Source organism: Crotalus tigris, unplaced genomic scaffold (genome assembly GCF_016545835.1).
Source record: "Crotalus tigris isolate CLP2741 ecotype Arizona unplaced genomic scaffold, ASM1654583v1 scf7180000017658.5313226, whole genome shotgun sequence".
In the NCBI taxonomy this organism is placed as follows: Eukaryota; Metazoa; Chordata; class Lepidosauria; order Squamata; family Viperidae; genus Crotalus; species Crotalus tigris.
The window spans coordinates 3,746,138-3,768,207 of NW_024096545.1; the positions used below are offsets into that span (position 1 = coordinate 3,746,138).

The 22,070-nt window shown below is 35.9% G+C and overlaps 1 protein-coding gene across 9 annotated transcripts in view; it reads left to right on the forward strand.

The window, feature by feature from the left end:
• The window catches only part of GRIA1 (glutamate ionotropic receptor AMPA type subunit 1), a 237,883-nt gene that overhangs the window by 118,335 nt on the left and 97,478 nt on the right, over nt 1-22,070 (forward strand). For 8 of the 9 annotated variants that reach the window (XR_005555835.1, XM_039335753.1, XM_039335751.1 and 5 more), the window contains 3 exons: nt 16,597-16,836; nt 17,241-17,425; nt 21,895-21,948. Coding sequence is in view for 8 of the 9 variants with exons in the window: in XM_039335753.1 (XP_039191687.1) it covers nt 16,597-16,836; nt 17,241-17,425; nt 21,895-21,948 (479 nt within the window). In the remaining variant the exon portion in view is untranslated. Of the gene's footprint in view, nt 1-7,020; nt 7,064-16,596; nt 16,837-17,240; nt 17,426-21,894; nt 21,949-22,070 lie in introns of those variants that run through there. The other variant, XM_039335755.1, reaches the window with a different exon arrangement.

Genomic DNA, 22,070 nt, shown 5'->3' on the forward strand with positions numbered 1-22,070 from the left:
GTTTTTTTAAGTAGTTCCATTTTGTTGTTAAGTTTTTGAATAATTAGAGATTTCCATATCAGTATGTGAAAAAACTTCAAAATTAATCCTTAGACAGCATCCTTAATAATTTGAATTTGAAACCTCTGATATACCCAATGATTTTGCTGTAGTCCATAAACCATGGTAAATCATCTGAGGTTCTCTTGCTCTCCTCATTTATCCTGTGCCATCTTGCTACCTTATGTGAAACTTACCTGTTCTTCTATCATCTCTCTTCCCATATAGCTTCTTCTTTATGAATTTATGTAAAACTGCTTGTGTGGTTAAATAAAGCAACAGTTTGTTAATTTGCACATTCTCTTACATCTTCGTTTTTCAGTATAGGAATATACTCTGGACTATAAGCCTCATAAGAGACAATTTGATATAGTGGTTAAGGCACCAGGTTGGAAACTGAGAGAAACTTAAGTACAAAGTCTTTGGACCACTTTCTTTCTTTCTTTCTTTCTTTCTTTCTTTCTTTCTTTCTTTCTTTCTTTCTTTCTTTCTTTCTTTCTTTCTTTCTTTCTTTCTTTTTTTCTTTCTCAGCCCTAGGAAGGAGGCAATGGCAAACCACTTCTGAAATCTTGCCAAGAAAACTGCAGGGACTACTACAGACAGTTGTCAGGAGTCAATACCAATTTGAAAGCACCCCCTCCTCCAAAAAAGCTTCACATCTTTGCTTCATATTTGTAGACACATAGCTATGAGCACTTTAACTTCTTCTTCTGCACTTTTAAACAGTGAAAAAAGTTTTTCTTCTATCCATGGTGCTTTCCTATTTGCTTATCTTGGGTTATTTCTAAAGGAGTTGGCTCCTGAATATATTCTCTCTCTGCAAATGTTTCCATTTCTGTTCTATAGTAATAACATTTATAAATGGTTTCAGCATAGCATTTCAATTTTCCCTTAAACTCTTTTACCTATATGAGATCATTCTTGAGTATTCCATTTTAGCTGTAATTTCTCTGATCATCTAAAAAAGATGTCTCATGTTCTTGTTACGTGCTTCCAATTGTTAATATTCCTGATAGGGAGGACCTTCTTGTCTTTTCTGGCTTGATAGAAGATTACATATCATTGTTATATGTCATTCCTATTGCCCAAGCTTTCATCTCCTCCTTTCTCTGGCTGCCATAATTGCTTGTTCTGAAAGCCAATTGAATCGTTTCCTCTTAGAATTTTTGGAATTTTTTCTGTTCTGGTTTATCTCATTGTTCATCAGGTTCTCTTTCAAATAAATGAAGAATCCTGAGTTTGTTTCTTACACTAATGTTCTGGTTGAATATGTTCAAATCTTGCTGACATACATGTATCCTCTTTCATTTTTTAACTTTATCTTGTATATAATTCATGATCTTCTGATATACCTGAATGTGTTCTGGCTGTTTTTCTTCATCTTTTGGTGGCTGCTGTTGGTTTTTCTATTTGATTCTGATGCTGTGCATCTATTGATGTCCTTGTTTCAAGTCTGGGTTAGGTTATTTGAAGTAGGTTTTGCCAACGAGGACTTGCTTTCACAAAAGGCCCTATCCAAATAATATTTCATTTCCAGGCTACTCAGTTTCTCTAACATAGGCATTCCAGTCATTCATTAGTATATAGTACTTAAATAACATCTATGTTCACTGGATAATCAGATTCTTCTTGATATAATCCTAACATTTATTGGATTATCCTCAGTTAACATTTGGTTGATTTCTTTTTGAATGACACTGCGCTACTTCATTCTTTTGTATGTTCTCATTCTGTATTTACATTATATCTGTCACATAAATATTTGAGTTAAGTTGGTCCTTTCCTAAACATATCTCATACAATATATTGCATTTCTTCTTTGATAATTTCACATTGGCTTTCCTGTGGGCTTTTCATATTCCAAATTCACAGAATTGGTTTGTGTCATCTTCTTTCTAATTTGATTTTGGTTTTCCTTCTCAACTGATTGGCTTCCATCCCATATTCTTGGTTTCAGTTTTCCTGTTTTGACATTAGCAGCAAAACTGAACCTAGCAGGAGTTCACACTCACACCACTGTTATTCTTACAGGTAGCTAAATTACTGAGTCTTTTCACCATGTCATACAGTCCTCTGGGAGAGATTCCAACCATCACAGGAGTTATAATTACCACCAATGATAACTACCTTCAGTAGTTTGACATCAGCAGTCCTTTAATGAAATGAATCATGACCTTTTCAGATAGCTCAGAGCAAGATAGATTGTCCTAGAATAATTCAGACAGGGAGTCCTTTATCTTCTCCTTTACATCAATACCTTTTCCGAATACATTCAGTCTGTTCTTATCTAGGGAGAGGATGCTTTAGTTTCCAACCACTTAGGAGATGGGAACCAGGAGACATTCTCCACAGTGGCCCCAATGCATCGTACCCTTGTCCCTTGAGTGTGCCTAACCTCCTTACAGCCTTCTGCAAGAGGGTGAAAGGGATACTTTTTATATTGGTTTATGATTCTTAAAGGTAAGGATGGGTTCTTGTTTGGGGTTGGGATTTTCTTAGGAATGGCTGTTAAAGGAGTCCAGTGCCCTCATATTGTTGGATGTTGTGCCATGGTGTATTATATGAGTGTTACACTGTATTGGACTTTACAGTATTTATTGGCATTTTGTAAACCAAGCTCAGTTTTAGGATTGAGATTATAAATAAGTAATTTTCACAGATAAATCAATGTAAGGTTTTCAATTAACATAATCAGATCTAATTTTAGGTAATTCTATTACAGTTTAGAGCACTACAGCATGGTGAACTAGGTCAGTGTTTCTCAACCTTGACAATTTTAAGGCATGTGGACTTCAACTCCCAGAATTCCACAGCCAGCATTGCTGGCTGTAGAATTCTGGGAGTTGAAGTCCACATGCCATAAAATTGTCAAGGTTGAGAAACACTAAACTAGGTGCTTATTAAGGCTAGTTTATCGGTAAAAAATGGAATGATGAAATGAACTAAAAATTTTGATTATAAGACTAGTTTATAGCACAAGTCATCATCTGATGGGTTTTAAGCATCTCTGTGTAGAATCTGACAACATTATATGTTATAGTAGGGTTAGTATCTGAAAGCAGCAGGGAGGTGTAGAATCTACCCTGAGTATTTATGTAATAATGGTAAGATGATGTGACTAGTACAAATGTCTCTTTAATAGAGACACTGGAGAAGCAAATGCTTTGTTGTTTCTGTCTGTCCAGTGTCACAGGGAAATAGTCTCTCTGAAAGAGAATCTTCTTATATTGGCCTTCAAGGACAGGTGAGGGGAGGGCATGACATTTTGCCAAAATAAAGCCCTCTGGTGGTTTCATACTTCAGTTTAGTTAAGCATGTCATAAGGTAAGGAGAGGATCTGTTGAATTTATTGGCAATAAAGGTTGGGAACCTGGTTAGATCCAATTTACCCTGTGTCTTCTACACACTGTTTAATGACTGCTTTGGCCTGATCATATTCCATGCTAAGTAGAAGACCTGGAGAGAAATCCAAGGATGAGATTTTAGTTGTCATTGCGTGTAGACTGAAAATCATCCTTCATAGTTAATGGGGCAAGACCAAGGGGAAAAAATATAATCTGAACCAATAATTAAATATGGTTACCAGCACTCTAGCCTACACTTTCATAAGGCCTTTTTCTAGTGTCAGGGTGATATTAAAGACTCATTTTGGGACTTGAATGGCTAATCTTAGAAATTTGGATCAAACAAGTTCTAATAGTACAAAATTGGAGAAGGGCACCATAAAGAAGTTGTGCTATTGGTTTAGCTTCAAATAATGTTAGTGCTGCAGATATATTGTGACCACCTTTTGCCTTGAGGAATTTAAGGATGGTAGATGAGCTCTTTTGTACATTTTCAGTAACTTAAGCTTGACTTAGATTTGCCTACAACTGTCCATAGACATTTCCATGTATCTACACTGAGAAGCAATTGATGGATAATTGTAGGTTGCAGATGGCTTCACATGAACCAACAAGTACACCTTCCAAATCCCAACCACACATTGTATAGAGGAATGTGTCCTGCATGCTGATTCATTGATCCAACTTCCTATTCCGTGCTTTGCTATTTGATTGCCCCCTAGCCAGAACCTTAACATTTGCAGAATTGTAAATGCAATACCTATGCAACTATCCCCAAATGACAGATGCATACAGTCCCTGACATGCAGTGACCGAGAAGGCTTTAGTTTATAGGGTTTTCCTGTAGTTGGCAGAATGAAGGACAATTCCCAGATATTTCAATAGGAGACCTCAATTTGTGGCCATCTATGCTCCAGGAATGGTTCTTGGCTCTTTTGGTAAATGCCATGATACAGGTTTTCTGTTAATTGAGTTTTAGCTGGTCCTGCATATACCAGTCACTGCAGTACAAATCCTATTCTTTGTCTATTTCTATATGGCCATTTTAATTCAAATTCATTCCAGATTGTCAGCATCTAATTAAGGTTAAATAGATGATGTGATGGGCAACATCCCCTCCCTTCTTTTTATTTTTGTTAAACATCAGCATGAGCATAATATTTCACAAATACTCAGATCAGCAGCCACATTTACATTACCCCTGTGTTCTAATTAGCTCATCAAGGTCTTCACTGGCAACATAAAATTATTTTTAATGTCCAACATATTTTGCGCCTCTGAAGGATTTTCTTGACTAGTCTAAAATTATTGCTAGGTAAGCTTCAAAAATGAACAAACAAAAAATAGTTTTCTTAATTCTTAAGAAATACATTTACTCTGATAGCTGAAAATGCAAAGAATCTGCAAATGCTAGTAATAAAAGTCAAAAAGCACAGTGAAAAAATGAGATTAAAGTTAAATATGAAGTAGACTAAACAAAGAACAACAGGCAGAAAAGCCTTGGAATTAACAATGAAGATATCAAAGTGATGGATAGGTTCTGCCTTTTAGGATTGACTATCAACAGTAAAGGAACAAACAGTCATGCTGACTGCACAGTAGCACTTGGTAGAACACTGATGAAGGCCTTGGAAAAGATATTCAAATACAGTGATGTATCTACACATATAAAGATCAGAATTGTGCAGGCCATGATGTCCTCTGCAACATTCTATGAAAGCAAAAGTTGGACTTTGAAAAAGCAGGGGAGGAAGAGTATTTTCACATTTGAATTTTAGTGTCGGAGAAGACCCCTGAGAAACTAGACACCCAAGAAAACAATGCAATGGATTAATGAACAAATCAAGCCAAAGTTATCATAAGCAATAACTTTCTTGGTCCTTGAGAAATATACTTGTACAATTTCATTATTAGAAGCAACCAAAATGCTGCAAAAAAAATCTGTTCAGATTTTACCATCACATGAAGGTCTCAGCACATAAACAGCAGTGAGCAACTGATCTTGTCTCTGCTTGAGCTGCTGAGGTCACTAAAAACCCAATCACCACATATAAGGGTGAACTATATATAGTGGAAGACTTCAAGTGCTTGCAAATACTTCTCTTTGAAGAGCCTTTGTATTTGTACGATGAGTCCCCACCTCAGACAATTGTATGGCATATGGATGTTAGTGCCTTGGTATGGCTGCAGTGGTGCTGGCATGAGTCAGCAAAAGGAGAGAAAAAAGGGGACAAGAAGGTCAATTCTAGGTTTGAACTGTACTATCATGAGGGCTGATGAGCTCACTTGGCTGGTAGTCAAAGCTGTTATGGAGCAGAGGGACATAGCATTTCCATTGGTCCAACCTTGTACAGCATATAGATGTTGGGGACTAGAGCTCTGGGGAGAAGGAAACCCACCTTTTCAACTAATGGAAGACATGCTGCTGGTATAACCCAAAATTGTAGAGAGAGAGAAGGAGTTAAGAGAAAACAAGGGAAAACTACAAAGATTGGTATAGAAAGGAAAGGCTGGAGATTAAAGTTTCTGAGTATGAAGGCCAGTTATTGGTTTCTAGGTCAGAGGAGGAGAAGAAAAGTCCATGGGTGGCTTCCTTGGAGGAAGAAAAGCAAAATCCCAGAGAGTCAATATCTTCAGCAACCAAGACTTAGTCTTGGTGTCTTGGTAGGTGGAGATACTGTCTGTCAGGGACTTTGCAAGTTCATTAGGAGATCTAGCATAATAAGCTAAAAGAAGAACAGAGAGAAATTAGTTAGTTAGTTAGTTAGTTAGTTAGTTAGTTAGTTAGTTAATCAGTCAGTCAGTCAGTCAGTTTTCAAATTTATATAGCTGGCCATCTCACAAATATAATTCACAACAGTTAACATTTCAGGATGAAAAAGTTATGATTCCCATCCTACCTCCCTGCATCACAATTTTGAAAATGCAACAGATTGAATGAATCTCAATTCTACTTCCTGCTTAGAAGACAGAAACTAAGAGGCTAAATTCAGTTCTTCTTAAGTAGTCATGGCAACGGAAGGTTACCTGTTTCTTGGAGTTGTTGAATAGGTCAGATACAACTTTACATTTTATATGTAACTGGCAACCCAGAAAGTTGTAGGTTATTTAATGATCACAACAAAAGGTGCTCATTGTACAGGGTTGTAGTATGAATCAGCAAGGTCTACCATTGCAAAAATCATATTCCCAAAGGCTTTATTATTTTTTAAAAGCTACTGTTCTAGTTCAGAATTAACCCAAGGGAAAACTGCAACAAGTAACTCCCACGTCCAAAATTAAAGACTCACAATACTCTTTTGTGGCATAAATTGTTACAGGGGTATATATAAAAAGACAAAATTGAAAAGAGCAGCGCTCACAACAGGTTGTCAACAATGCAGACCTGTGACATTTTTTCCATACCACACATCACAGAAAGGTGGTAAAGATAAATGCAGCAATTTTTCCCTCCAGAGAGTATAGTTCAGAAAATACTTCTTACATCAATGACGTTTTTATCACTGAGATTTATTTTAGACAGAGTAGTCTGCAAATGGCAAAAGCCATTGTGATCTAAGTTCTGCCCCTTTTATAGGTGCAGTGTGTCATTGCACACCCACACATGTGTAATAGGGGCGGAGGCTGTGTTGTAACATTGAAATGCTGCTTTCAACAGTTGAACAGAAGCACCAAGTTTTGTAAGTACCTTGACACATTGAAGTTAATCTTTATATCTATGTTCTGTAGAAGCCCAGGCCATTTCAAAGCAGTATGGGAGATTGCAGCATCTTGTTAAATATAGTAACTAGATCTACAGGACCAGTAGTTTTTTTTCAGCTGTTCAAAAGGTTCATGGAACAAAGAATCCCACACAGAGAAGTGAAAATAGTGTAGCAGATGCAAGAGAATACTCTCAGGAAGTTGGCACTTTATTTTATCTCCAGAGCCATAAATAATCTTAAAATATTTCTGTGGACATTTCCCAGTGTTTTTCATTTTTAGGCAAAGGTAAACATTCTTTTGAAAAGCCAAACAAAAGGCACATCGCCATCAAAACATAAAGCATATGAACACTTTTCACCTAATCTCCAACCAGTTGAACATATCTTTTTCTGAGTTGGTTTACTTCATTCATATACAATTCCTCTAGTTCAGAAAGGAGCCTTGCTCAAGGAAATACTCAAAATTAGGACTTGGGGATTTTCTACATTCAACCCCTGCTTTTATCTCAATAAATTAAATGGCTAAAGTATTCTATTTCTGATTCATGAATCTCCTTAAACCACAAGACGGGCAGCATATAAATTTAATATATAAATATTTTTTTAAAAGTTAGCTTGACATATATTGAATGATAAGATTAGTCCATTCATCAGCCATTGAATTTAAATTACAAAAATGTGTAGAGCTAAAAATATAGAAGGATATACAATTTTCCTTATGCATTCAATTTAAAATGAAATCATTCCCCCAAAACACATTTACCTCATCAATTTTCTCTAATATATACTTTTTTCCACATGAGTCTTAAGCCAAAGGAATGCATCAACAAATTTGGAGACATGTACAATCCAATTCATAACTGTGTTCCAATCTAAATATTAGTGCGGGAAAAATTAATTAACTGACTAGTTAAAAAAAGATGCAGAGCAAATTAATTTTCAACACCTCCCCACTCCCCCTTCTCTCCTATGCCTTATGATAAAAATAAAAGATACAGAAACAACAACTGTTGTGGTCACATGCATTGTTTGTAAACTATTTATTCAATTTCCATAGCCACTCAGTTCACTTAAGTAACTGGCCAACTCAAAGCAGGAAAATAGGGCAAAACATTGATTAGGGATTATTACTGTTTTAACCATGGTATCATTGGTTTTATGTTGTGGTTTTGTTGTCCTATCTTGTGAGACGGGGAGCCATGTAAATTAACAAATGACTGAATGAATGAGAAAAAAGAATAAATGAAAATTATACCAAAGATATAGGATAGCTTTGATATAAAGAAATGCCTACATACCATCTGAAACGGCTGCTTGCAAATGTTATATCTCTGATTGCCTCCAAATTTAATTTGGATCTGAAGCTTCAGAGTTATTTGTGCCTTCCAAAACTTTAAGTGAGTGTCCCATAGATGTTCTTATAAAAGAGCCCCCAAATGTTTGAAGAGACAAATCATTTACTATATAGGGAGCAACATCACAATTGTGCTTCATTTAAATTCAGTTAAATTTAAACTTAGTTTTACTCTTTCCAATTCTTTTTTAAAATCCTGTCCTCCTCTAATGAATCATTAGTGTCAACTCAAAGGACAAGAGTGGGATTCAGTCTAAGATGTTTCAGAAACATTTGAAATAAATACTAATAATGGAACAATTCAGCTGATGATTTAGCAAAATAAGGGCTGATAACTGCAAGGACAATCCAGTTTTCTTTATCAGATTCTAAATATTAGGGATCAACCCCGACTGCTCTTTAGAAGGCCAGATCCTGAAGTTGAAACTCAAATACTTTGGCCACCTAATGAGAAGGAAGGACTCACTGGAGAAGAGCCTAGTGCTGGGAAAGATTGAAGAAGGGGACGACAATAGAAGAAGGGGACGACAGAGAATGAAGTGGCTAGATGGAGTCACCGAAGCAGTAGGCGTGAACTTAAATGGACTCCAGAAGATGGTAGAGGACAGGAAGACCTGGAGGAACGTTGTCCATGGGGTCGCGATGGGTCGGACATGACTTCGCAATTAACAACAGCAACAATTGAAAAACATCTTCAGATGGCTTCATTAATAGAATCTGATCATACATTTTCTTCAGAATATCAGAACTTGGAGATTAACAAAATAACCAAGTTCGAAGGGACCATGGAAATCTTCTAGTCCAACCCCCTGCTCAGGCAGGAAATCCCAAATGGTTGTCCAATCTTTTTTAAAACTTCCAGTGTTGGAGCGTTCACAACTTCTGGAGGCAAGTCATTCCATTGATTAATTGTTCTATCTGTCAGGAAATTTCTCCTTAGTTCTAGGCTGCTTCTCTCCTTAATTATTTTCCATCCATTGCTTCTTGTCCTGCCTACAGGTGCTTTGGAGAATAGGCTGAATCCCTCCTTCTTTGTGGCAGCCCATCGAATAATTGTAACACTGTTATCATCATTCCTAGTCCTTCTTTTCATTAAACCCAATTCCCAATTCCAGCAACCATTCTTTATATGTTTTAGCCTCCACTCCCCTAATCGTCTTTGTTGCTCTTCCCTGTACCCTTTCTAGAGTCTCAACGTCTTTTTTACATCATGATGACCAAAACTGGATTCAGTATTCCAAGCGTGGCCTCACCAAGCATTATAACAGTTCATGTGTTTTGGATTCTATCCCTCTGTTAATGCAGCCTAGAACTGTGTTGGCTTTTGGGGCAGCTGCAGGATACTGCTGGCTCACATTATTTAAGTGATTGTCCACTAGGACTCCAAGATCAATCTCACAGTTACTACTTTAGTTAACTGCAAGTAAGCCATGGCATAATACTTAAAAGAAACAATAGCCTAACACTTAATGACCCAGAACAAGGATTAACTGGATTGATAAAAGGTAATTTCTTTAGGAGTGGGACCAAAATTCCCTAGTTCAAAATAACTGAGACCACTTCCTCTTTTAGAGAGACCCTTAATAATCCTCAATAACAGGACAGGCAAACAGAAACCTCTAGGCCTTAGATCTTATGATCTAAGGATGAATAGCGAGGCAGGCAGAAAGTAGGTGGTTATAGTAGTCCATCAGCAGTGTCCTTGCTTGCAGACTGGAGTTATCCAATGGCTGCCATGCGCTTTGGCCTGCAGACCTACCAGCCATGCCCACAGAGATGGAGGAGAGATGAGATCTGGCCCTTTACAGAAAAAAGTTTGCCAAACCTTGCTTTTGATCCATAAGGTCCAACTAACCAGATGAGCAAATGGGGAAACATGCAAGTAATTATTAATGTCAGCTTTTGTAATGGAATGTGTGGATTACTGAAGGGAAGAGATGCTGCTTAGGAAGCAATAAGACAAGAGAGATAGGAGCCCCCAATGTACTGTATTAATGATCACAGAAAGAAATTTAGGTAGGACCCATCCTAATTGTTCAGGTGATTTAAAGTGGAAGTAGAAAGCTTGTACCTTCAGATTTGCAAAATTCTGTTAATGTACCCTTTCATTAAAGTGGAATTAATTCACCTAGTCATGTTTCCTGGTTTATCTGGGAGGGCTGACAGCTTTCTAAACATGTTCAGGACCACTAATTGGAATTGATTCCATGAGCAACTCCGGAATCAACTGTGAATATCTCAGTAGCTTCTGAGGAAATCATAGCATCTATTTAAACTCATGTCTGAAAAAGAGATAAAGTTATAAAGTGAGAAAGTTGACTTTATTCTCAATATACTAATAAAACCTCCAAAGTTAACAAAGTTTGTTCCCTTGTTTGTGCTAGGTTCCCCCCCCCCCCATAAAAGTGGTTAAAGCAGCTTTTGGGCTAAAGAAACTGTGTGTGTTAATAGCTAAAGAGTTCAGCTCTGCACAGTCAGTCTTTGCACATGAAGGCAATCTAAGATACAGAACAACTTTTTTTTAGCTTTGAGGGAATCAGTTTTAAAATGTCACCATCTACTTATTCTAATTTGCACATTCCTGCATTTTAAAACAATAGAATGGAAAAAAAGAAATCAAATGCATTACTTAGCTGAAATCACCTTGCTTCACCCTCTAAATCACTTCTAGTTGGATTTTTTTTTCTCTCAGTCTGGAGAAAAGAACCATTTCATAACAGTTATTTAAGAGAAATAAAACTGTTAGCTTGAAAAGTGGACATTTGACAAGATAAATAACAACCTTCTCAACTGATTCTAAATAGGCTTATAAAGTTTTAGATTATCTCTAAAAACATCTGCTAAACAGCGAGCAAACTGCCAGGATAATATTAATACTAATGATGAAACAGCTAATCCAGTTTAGATTTCACTAATCCATATTCAAATTTTCACTATCACAGTTAATTGTATTTAATTGCATGCACACGCACACACAAATAGAATTCACAAATTCTACCTATTATTGTGAATTGTTCCCCATTGGCCATGCAAGCTGAAAACCCCCTCAGTTATTCAAACACATCTCAAACTCACCAATTTAGGCACAATTCATGTAACTAAATTTCTAAACTATGACCTAGTGTAAAATTTACATTTTAAATTACCATTCAGATAAATCAGAATGCAAGGATTAAAAGATTTAGAAGGAAGCGAGGTAGGCAGACAAGTACTGTTTTCTTCGTGTTTATATCCAGTAGAATTACTTAAAAGGTTTTGTTATGTTTGTATCCAGAAGAATTGCTTATCTCTTATATCCAGTTACCTCTTTAAATGAAACATAAAGTCAATACTTAGTGCTTAATTGGCATCTAATTAAATTGTATAATGTCCACACAACAGTAATCCATTGAACAAATAGAAAGTACTCCCAAGCCTTTTGTTTCTATTGTCCACATGATTATTATTACTGACAGTTAATGTGAATTTCAAACTAATTATGGGAGTATAACAGGTATAAGGCAGGATCTAATTTAAGTAATTGAGGTTATTGTGAGAAGGGGGGAAAAAGATGATTGCAGTAGTTTTCAAAATACATTATTAAGAATGTCATACAGAAAGCAAGAAAATATCTGTACTTCTCCCTCAAGTTACCTAACCACAGACGGTCTTTTCTTCAAATATTCTGACTTGCCTCAACCATCTAAACAGACTAGAACTGTGAGTTCTTGGCTGCTAGAATCTGTTTCAAGGGCTGGGATTAACAATTATCTGAGTACAGCGTAGGAGGAGAACTGATGCCTGCTCATGATTGATACAAAGTAGTGAAGAAGACACAAGATTGAGAGGAGAAGAATGTGGCATCTGTAATCAGAGGCATCTGTAATTAATGTGTTGCAAAGCCATAATCTTCTTTATGAGGTAGATAGATCACAAGACGGTAATGAGATTACCAAAGAAGATGGATTGTTTTCTTTGTTTTCCCCCAAAAAATTCACTTGAGACAATGATACAAAAAAAATCCCCTGTAGCAAATACATTGGGGCTAAAATTTGATTTCACCATATAGTATTTTGTTTTTCTTATTACCATTCCATAACAGTGATGTTGGCAAAAATTCTAGTCATACAAGGTTTTCATTTCTCCAACGGATAATGCTTAGGCCCTCTTTAATGGCAGCAGAGAGAGGCAATTTTCTTTTCTCATATTTTTTTAAATTTAAAATCATTTTCTTAAATTTACATCATGACTCCCTTACTATTGCTCTCAACAATAACAACAAAGTGAGATAAAACTTGGCAAATGAAGGCACTTTCAGAAAGATCACAATGCTTCCCAACTCTTGTTGGAAGGCATTTATTCTGATTACCATACTGAAATAACAGAATGTAAAGTTCAAGCTGTAATTCTCAGTCCTGCTGTGCATTTTTTGCTTAGTACTGTCATGTTCATTTTCATTTTGGATTCAAAGCTATGTTTCCCCTGCCAGAAAACTAATAATTTCTGTACGTTGAGACTTTAGACTTGCTCTTTTTTCTCTTTTCAGGTCCTTGACTTAGGGCAAGGCATGGAAGATTCAGTTGTCAGAATAGAGAAACTAGCTTCAGTGTGCATATTTATTGTGTATGTATGATGTGGAGAACCTAAAGTGTCCCTAGTATCCTCTCAGTGTGCATATTCATTATTTGGGCTAATAGCAATGTAAGAAGTGCTTGCTTCAGATTTTTATAATGCCAATATTCTGGCATACGCTGTGTCTGAGAAAATATACATTATTTATTTGGAGATCTATTTATTATTCTGTGTTAAAATGAAACTAAAAGTGTTTCATGATTTTTATTATATTTTACTTTGATTAAGCCTCTTAGCCAAAATTCAAAGAAGTCCAGAACAATTATTGTAGTGCTTTATCTAGCAGTTATTACTAACTGAGGCAGAAATGAACAAGCTTTCCAGACTCTGAGCTTCATTGAAAAACCTTATTAATTGTCTGGGTAACCCAACCCAAATTGCCACAGTCTTATAAGGCTGCCAAAGACTTCTACTGACTTTACAAAATTACCAAGATTGTACAATTATCATAAACATTTTGTCTTATTTGGGGAGATCAAAGGGCGTTGGAACCTACATATGCTACGTTGTCCATTTCAGTGTGCTAATATTGTATTGCAATTCAAATTAAGGTTTATTTATTTAAAAAGAGAGTTGTTGGGGTTTTTTTTACATCATTTTGAAAGTGTTGGAAAAGAGTACTTGGAGCAGTTTCCCATCATAGCTCAAGAATGTATTCAGTCAATTTTTACTTGATTTTTGTTTTTTACTAGACAATACTTTTATATTTCTCCAGATGGCATTTCTTGGCATTGCTGTGTTTGTAGTGACAGAGCTGCCTTACCAAGTGGAATGTTAATCAGAAGACATAAAATCAGACTGATGTAGTAAATTGAGGAGTTAGTAATAAAAAGTACAGGATATTCCTTTACATCATCTCATGTTGTTTGCTCATAAACATCTATGTCCCTGCAGATGTTGATAAGCTATATTTCCCAGCAGTCCCACCCAGTACAGTGAATGAAAAATGCTAGAAATATTAATTCTGCAAAATCTACAGAGCCAACACTGTCCAAATTTGCATAATCCAAAATTATTCTTTGTTCTTGTACTTGGAGGTGCTGAGAGAAGATCTTTTACCTTTTACTAGAAGACAGGGAAATATCATGAGCTGGACAGCAAAAACTAGAATTATTTCAGGGGAGAATAAAAACACCAAAAAACCCAAGGTTTTCTTTTTAAGGTTCCTTTCTGCAGTTCTGCAGAACTATCTGAGTTATAAAATCATATTCAGCTATGATTATTAAAACCAAAGACTGGTCTTAAGATGAAAGTACAGTCACTCTTAACAACCATCACCTTAGAATTTGATTTATCGGAATGCACCAATAAACATGAATGAAGTTAAACATGTTTGACAATATGCATGTCTGAGGTTTATACAGTAATTTGAAATGTGCTGCTGTCCCTATCATGTATTTTCCTCTGGAAAGTTGCACATAGCTTTCAGATATTCCCATGAATATCTGAAACTTCTCCTGAAGAGCTGTTTGACTGACAAAAATCAAACCCTTTTGTCTACTAGCAATAGAAGTATTGAAATCAATGAAAAGAAAACTAGAATTAATGGACATTTTTAGCATTTGATTTTGTTTATGCAGAAATATCATTGATTAATATTTTTGTTGAATCCAGAGTCATGATGATCTAGCTACCTCAATCTGTTTCACTGCAGAATAGCATGGCCAACTGTGCCACAAGTGAAAGCTTGCCACGTATGAATCATCTGTATTTCTGTATTAAACCCTCCTTCAGCATGTCTTTATTTTTTATTTATAAGAAAGGGTACATTTTATATTTTTTATGCAGTGCCCCAGAGAGCTTAAACCAATTAAAACAGCAGAAAAAAACAATCAAAGCGTTGAAATAAAGTGAAATAATCAGAAGAAGTAATGAAATATGACAGAGACTCAACTGCATAATTAGTTATCAGAAGCAATTAATTAATTAGACAACATCTAAAAGATTAAAAAAATATAGCACTAGATACCAGAATTTCACACAATATTATAAAGACCAATCAGCCATATCAAAAATTAGGAATACTATAAAGCTGTATTTGGAGATATGAGGATGAAACTTCTGAATTATTTGCTTCCAAATATAAGCCTTCATTTTCCCTCATTATCCCTACTTTTGGGTACTCTAAATTGCTTGTCTCTCCAGAAATCACTGGTGACCTTGAGAGCAATAATTTGCATATTACTAGATTCCCCACATCCATGTACTTTAAAGAAACAAATCCAAATTACATCTTAACCATATTATGGAACTGAGGGTTTCATCCCTTGGAGTTAACTCTCACATTTGCTAGAAAAGAGTCTCAAGAGAGAAAAGTGATGAGGCTGAAAGTGTCCCCAAAAGCATTAATTAGTGTTTTCCAAATTTCCTTCTTTTCATACAAGCTTAAAAATCTCATAGCTGAATAGAACCTCAGGGATTTCTAGCACATCATTTGTTCATTGTTTTTTTCTTCTTCTTCTGAAAAGGTAGGCCATATTTCATGGAGGATAGGCCTACTAGTTCTCGAGGATGCTTCTTGCAAGCTTTTGTGAGGAAATCAATGTGTGGGCGAGGCAATGGGGAATACTATTGAATCCAGAAACAGCTTAAATCTTTTGTTTCATCCCGCAGAGCTTTCCTTATCTTCTTAAGAAAAAGTTACCTCAAACATGCTAAATATTCTAGATACCTGTTCCAAAGGCCAAAAGGCAGCTGATCTTCTTTTTTCTTTTTTTTCGAAAACATTTCACTTCTCATCTAAGAAACTTCTTCAGTTTTGACCAGAACTGAAGAAGCTTCTTGGTTGAGAAGCGAAACATTTTCAAGGGAAAAAAATCAAGAAAGTCCAGTTGTCTTTTGAAAGGCACCCTTGGGACAACCATGACCTGGATGATTGAGAATCTCCATAAACATATTAGATACCTGAATGGCTAAAAAGTAGGCCACTTAAAAGCAGATTTATTTTAATTGTCACATCAAGAATTTTTGAAAACCCAACATAGTTTTGAAATATTATCTGCCTTTAATTTGGATAAATTCCTTTTTAGTTCTAATTTAGATGTTATACTGTAAATTGAAATATTAATTTTGCATGAAATTAAAGAATGCATACTTAGAACCACACAATTCATTGCAGTGGCTTTATTAACTTGAAGAAACATTTAATGCATTTTTCCTAGACCTGCATGGGAATAACCATACAGTAGGATATAACATACGATGATATATTAACAAAACTCATCCAGTATCTTTTCTTCCTTTGCTTGAGTGTGTGGACTTAGATAAACTTAATGCCATCATTTTAAAGCCTCAATTCCCTTGGAAGATATTTGAAAAAGTGCTGATCAAGACAATATCTTATAATAATAATAATAAAAGAATGTTATCAGACTCAGAGAAAATGCATGGAACATTTCCTCTTTGAGACTTCCTTCAGTGGCAATGCTTTGAATTATATGACTATTTGCAAAGGAATAAAATCATAATAAAATGGAAGTATACATAATTCCTTTCGGAGAATTTCTGACTTCCGTTTTCTTTTTCCCTCTTTTTCCTTTCACAGTCTGCTCCCAGTTCTCCAAGGGGGTCTATGCTATCTTTGGCTTCTATGAGAGGAGGACTGTCAACATGCTCACTTCCTTCTGTGGGGCACTACATGTCTGCTTTGTAACTCCCAGCTTCCCTGTTGACACATCCAATCAATTTGTTATTCAGCTGCGCCCAGAACTTCAAGATGCCCTTATCAGTGTCATTGAATATTACAAGTGCCAGAAGTTTATGTACATTTATGATGCTGACCGGGGTAAGTCTGGCTGAGCTATGGGACAAATGAAGAATTAGACTAGGATAGAGAGATTAAGTTCTCATTAAATGTAAGAAATAGAGAGGATACTACAATTTATGCCACATAACGCATTAAATTACATTAAATAAATTACCATATCATGATGGACTTGTCCAGATGCCAACATATACAAAAGGGGAACAATAATGCTGATCTAATGTGCCATTTGATATAAACATTATGTTAACGTGTATTGTAAATATACCATGTAGATATTCGATATTAAAATGTTGTCTCTTATCTTGACTTTATTGATTGAGATCATGAGGTATATATAGAAATGAAGCATTTCTGACGTGAAAATTTTAAAAAAGCCATTCCTATGAATTGATCTGATCTGATCTGATCTTATGCCATCTCAGGTTTGTCAGTGCTGCAAAAGGTGTTGGATACAGCTGCAGAGAAAAACTGGCAGGTAACAGCGGTCAATGTTATGACAACAACAGAAGAGGACTACAAGTCACTCTTCCAAAATTTGGAGAAGAAGAAGGAACGGGTCGTGGTTGTTGACTGTGAATCAGAACGACTAAATGCTATCTTAGGCAAGGTAAATTGTGCATGAATTGTGCGTGAATAAGGCAGGACGGTCTACAGTTCCAGATTAAAAACAATAATGGCACTTACAATAGAATCAGGCTAGGTCCCATTTTAGTTAAAATCTGAGACCCACAAGATTGCTCAAAAATATTGCTTGTCAGATCTGATTGCTGAAACCAAAATACTCTGAGGCTTACTTCTTACTTCCATTTAGACTGCTCTTTCAAAGGTGACTCTGCATGGAACCTAGCTTTTTCCATGGCAATAGCATTCATGTGGGCTGAGCAGTGGGATCTTCACATTAAGGTTGGTGTATCTATGGATGCAGAATCAAGAGCAATAGAACATGCTTCTACTTTGCCTCTGGTATTTTAGAAATATTTGGAATGTTGCCCTGCCTCTCTTCTTCTTGAGGAGGGATACCACATATGAAAAACCCTGTATAGTAGTGACCAACTTTAAAGAGTAGCAAAGTAATTCATGGCACTACTCTAAGAAGCTTTTTAGCTTTTTGCTATTAGAGCAGTGGTTCTCAACCTTTTTAATGCCGCGACCCCCAACCGGTCGTAAGTCGAGGACTACTCAACCGGTCGTAAGTCGAGGACTACTCAACTGGTGCAGCACCATTTGCAGAATGGGACTTTTGGCGGGCTCAGCAGGGCAGAGACAGCCTGGACAATTCCTATTGGCTTTTGAAAGCCAATAGAATTAGACTCTATTCAAGAGAGTCTATTCTATTGGCTTTCAAAAGCCAATAGAATAAAAGGGAGTAGCACAGCTAAGGAAAAGGGGAAAAAAATGGCGGACTGCGTTGTTTGGCAACCCCCGTGAAATGGTCGTTCGACCCCAAATGGGGTCCCGACCCACAGGTTGAGAACCACTGGAGTAGAGCCTAATGTAATAAAGATCTTTTTGGAATACAATATTTATTTATTTACTGAAGCCACAGCATAATAGAAATGGTCTCTTGCCTCCTAAAAATGTTAACATCAAAATCTAATCTAATATAATATAATCCAGTCTAACAATATATCAAGACTAAAATGCAATTACAAACACACCATTTTAGAATGAAGGGCTAAGGCTTTATGAAACAAAACAAGAAAAACTAAAATATTGTTTGGAAATTATGCCTAGATTTGATCATTATTATTGGCAATGAAACACCATAAATGTGGCAATGTCCTATTTTAAAAGAGATTTAATTTATTTTAATAAATGCTTCAGTGTGAAGATGCTCTTGTTGCTGCAGTTATTTTAAAAATATAAAGCTATGGCTTTTAAATATATATATATGAAAGTGATTAGAGATAAATTTGAATCTGGGTCCCCCAGCTATAGTCTAGCATATTTGATGCTACACTGGACTAGATCTCTGGGATACACAATAAAATCATATGTACACATGGCACACAACTGCCTTTATGATATATATTGCACAAGTGGATTAAAAAAATAATTGCCATGTAGAAACGTAGCTGGCATAGCCCAGAAGGCATGCAGAAATACAGACATATCTTCAGAAATGAATGGAAGTGTTTTGAAAACCCCTGTAGAGATTGTAGGCCAGCTTTGCAATATTAAATACTGTCCATGACAAAACAGCTGCTGTGCTGTAACTCTGGGGTTAGAGTGTTGATCAAATTAATCACACTTTTCTCTTGGGCTCCTCCCATCTGTTTATTCATATTCACTTGTTGCATTACCTCTGAAACCTGAGCTGTGAATCACACATGGCTGGAGAACAGCTCTTTCATTTAGAAGCATTCAGTAGGACAGTCACAAAGGATTCAGAGTTGTTCCTATAGACTGTACTGCTGAAATGCAGTAGTGAAAAGGAAAGTGGAAGGCCTTGTCTTTCACAACTCTAATGAAGAAGTTGGCTTTTCGTCTCTGTGGAAGACTATACAAAAACATATAAATGCATTAGAAATATGTACATACTTGAATAATATTTGCAGTAGACAAGTGTACTGTATATAGAATTGCAACTGATTTTTTGTCATATTACATCATATTTTTCTTTGTCATATTTCTTTCATTTTGTTAAAATATTTATGTATTTCTCCTCCTCCTCCTCCTCCTCCTCCTCCTCCTCCTCTCCTTCCTCCTCCTTCTCTTCCTCTTTGGCAATGTATCACCATCACTATTATTATGTTTTGCTTTTTTCTTCATGTTTTATTAATTGTAAAGCAAAAAACATAAATCAGTGAATAAATACATACATACATACTACACAGTGAGAGTTTAAATAAAGAACTTTCTCATGTGCTCCAGCCCTCTAAATTTTCACTTCCTGACAGCTGCATTTTGGAGCCTTTTTCTTGATTAATGCAAATACTAAAACTCAAAAGCAGACATGTATAAAAGCACAAGATTGGATATGCAAGTTTAGAAATGCCTCCTTTCATTTCTTTTTTGGGGAGAAATCATCAGAAGCCAGAAGTTAACCGAGGAATGCATTTCCTTTTTTTTTTTTTAGTAGAAATACAAGAAGCTTCATGTCCTAGAAAGGAACTGTTCATGGAAATCTGACTGATCTGCAGCACTTCTAGACATACTTGTTTTAGTCATTATTTCATTATCCTACCCAGGAGACCCATATAGTAGGAAAGGTGGTGGTGGAGCCTTACTTATTTGTATCTGCTCTGATAACGCTAATAGAGGTACAAGGATATTAGTATAGGATTCAAGTAGCTTTTAAGGTGTACTCAAGAGCATTCCAGCTGGAAATCTCTAAGGCAGGTGAGCCAGTTAAGGTAGAAACAAGTGTCCAATAACAACTAATCTGCTTGGCAATAATTGTAATGCTGAGAAATTTTATGACATTGTGTAGCATTCCCCAGTTCTCACTGGGGAATTGATATTTAATTGAAAAATCAAGAAAGAAAAGGGAGGAAAGTGTGGAATTGAATTTGTATTTGTATTGGGTCTGTTGTTGTTTATAGCTGGAATTCTAATAAAAGAAACAAAGAGAGTGGAAGCTGGCACAAATAGTTCACGACTGCTTTCCATCTTGCCATTCAGAAATAGGTAGCACTGTTATACAGTAACTCTTCTGACCAATGTACAGTAAATCAGAATTGTATGAAACAGAAAGAATTTCCCAAGGCAATAATATTGATTTCACCAATCTACTACTGACCAAGAAACATGTCTGTATTGGAAGCCATTAAATGGTTTATATTGACAAATTATCTGCATTTAGATCCAGATGATGGTGAAGTGAGAATGACAAGGCAATGGTTAATGTTCCTTAGATAGGAAGAACATATATTAATGTCCAGATCTACAGTCATTTTTTTTGCACAACTTCAGTTGGAGTGCTCTCAACATTATAATACAGGAAGACTAAGTGTAGCCATGACCACTGCATAAGAATGTTTATTTAAATGGCAGTTTCAAGAATTTTCATTGTATTTCTAGAATAATAAGAGCAATTATATAATTTCTGAATGCTGCAACTAGAATATATTAGAAAGAAAATGCCTATTGCATATAAGGGACAGCAAGAATCAGTATCTTCACGCTTGCTTCTATGTTTAGGATTGGTGATTTGTATCTTCTTATCATTCTGTAAGAATATAGACTAAACGTTTTAAAGATCACTCACAAGATTTTCAATAATTGTATAAAGATTTGTATTTCTTGTATCTATGAGCCAATGTAACTCCATAAATTCACACTGGTCATTCTCGGGGCTTTTTCTCAGCTGCTGATTTGGAGTGCTCTCTACCCATGCTTGAATTGGCAGAAATCTGTACTGGCATGAAATTGCTGTCCCTGTTGCCAATTCCTATTCTGTCTCTATTGCCTATATTTCAAGTCATCACAATTCCCGGATTTCTCACCAAAGAAATGAGTGGCATGGATTACACACACCTTGGAATAAAGAGGAAAATACTTTTAATCCCTTAAGACCTAAGAACAAAATCTGACTATCTCATTTATGGATTGAGATAAAGATAATGCCAGAGCCAGAGCCAACAGCAGAAAAACATGGTGTTGTCATATCATGCTTGGCTGTCACTAGGTACAAGTGAGGCTCAGAATGGAAAGGCTCAAAATGAAATAAACAAGTTTTCCTTCAAGTATTGCAGCAAAGCAAAGGAACAATTCATTCTGTATTTTGTTTGCTTGAGTTTTGCCAAATGTGAATATACATCTGGGCAGTATGTTCGTAAACATTGCCTGATGATCACAATCAGTTAGCTTGTGAGACAAAGAGCACATGTTGTTAATGCTTGTGACATCTTTGAAGGTATCCCATGTTTGCATTTTTTTCAATCTCTCTTACAGATTACTATCTTGTATACCTCCACATATCACAAATTGTATTTGAATATAGGAGTTATATTCTTTAAGCAGTTTCAATCCCAGTGAAATGTTTATTTCCTCCACAAACAGGGTAAAATTATTAGAGTGGCATTTCTCAATTTGCCAGTAAATTGTTTTTGTGTTTTATTTTTCTAACTACAGATAATCAAGCTTGAAAAAAACGGGATAGGATACCACTATATTCTTGCAACTTTGGTAAGGTGGATCTCACTCTTTAGCTATAATGTGTATGTTTTGATCAATTCCTCTTTACTGTTTGTAAAAGATACTGCATATCTAAGAATATTCTTCAGCATATTGTGATGGTACATTGTGGT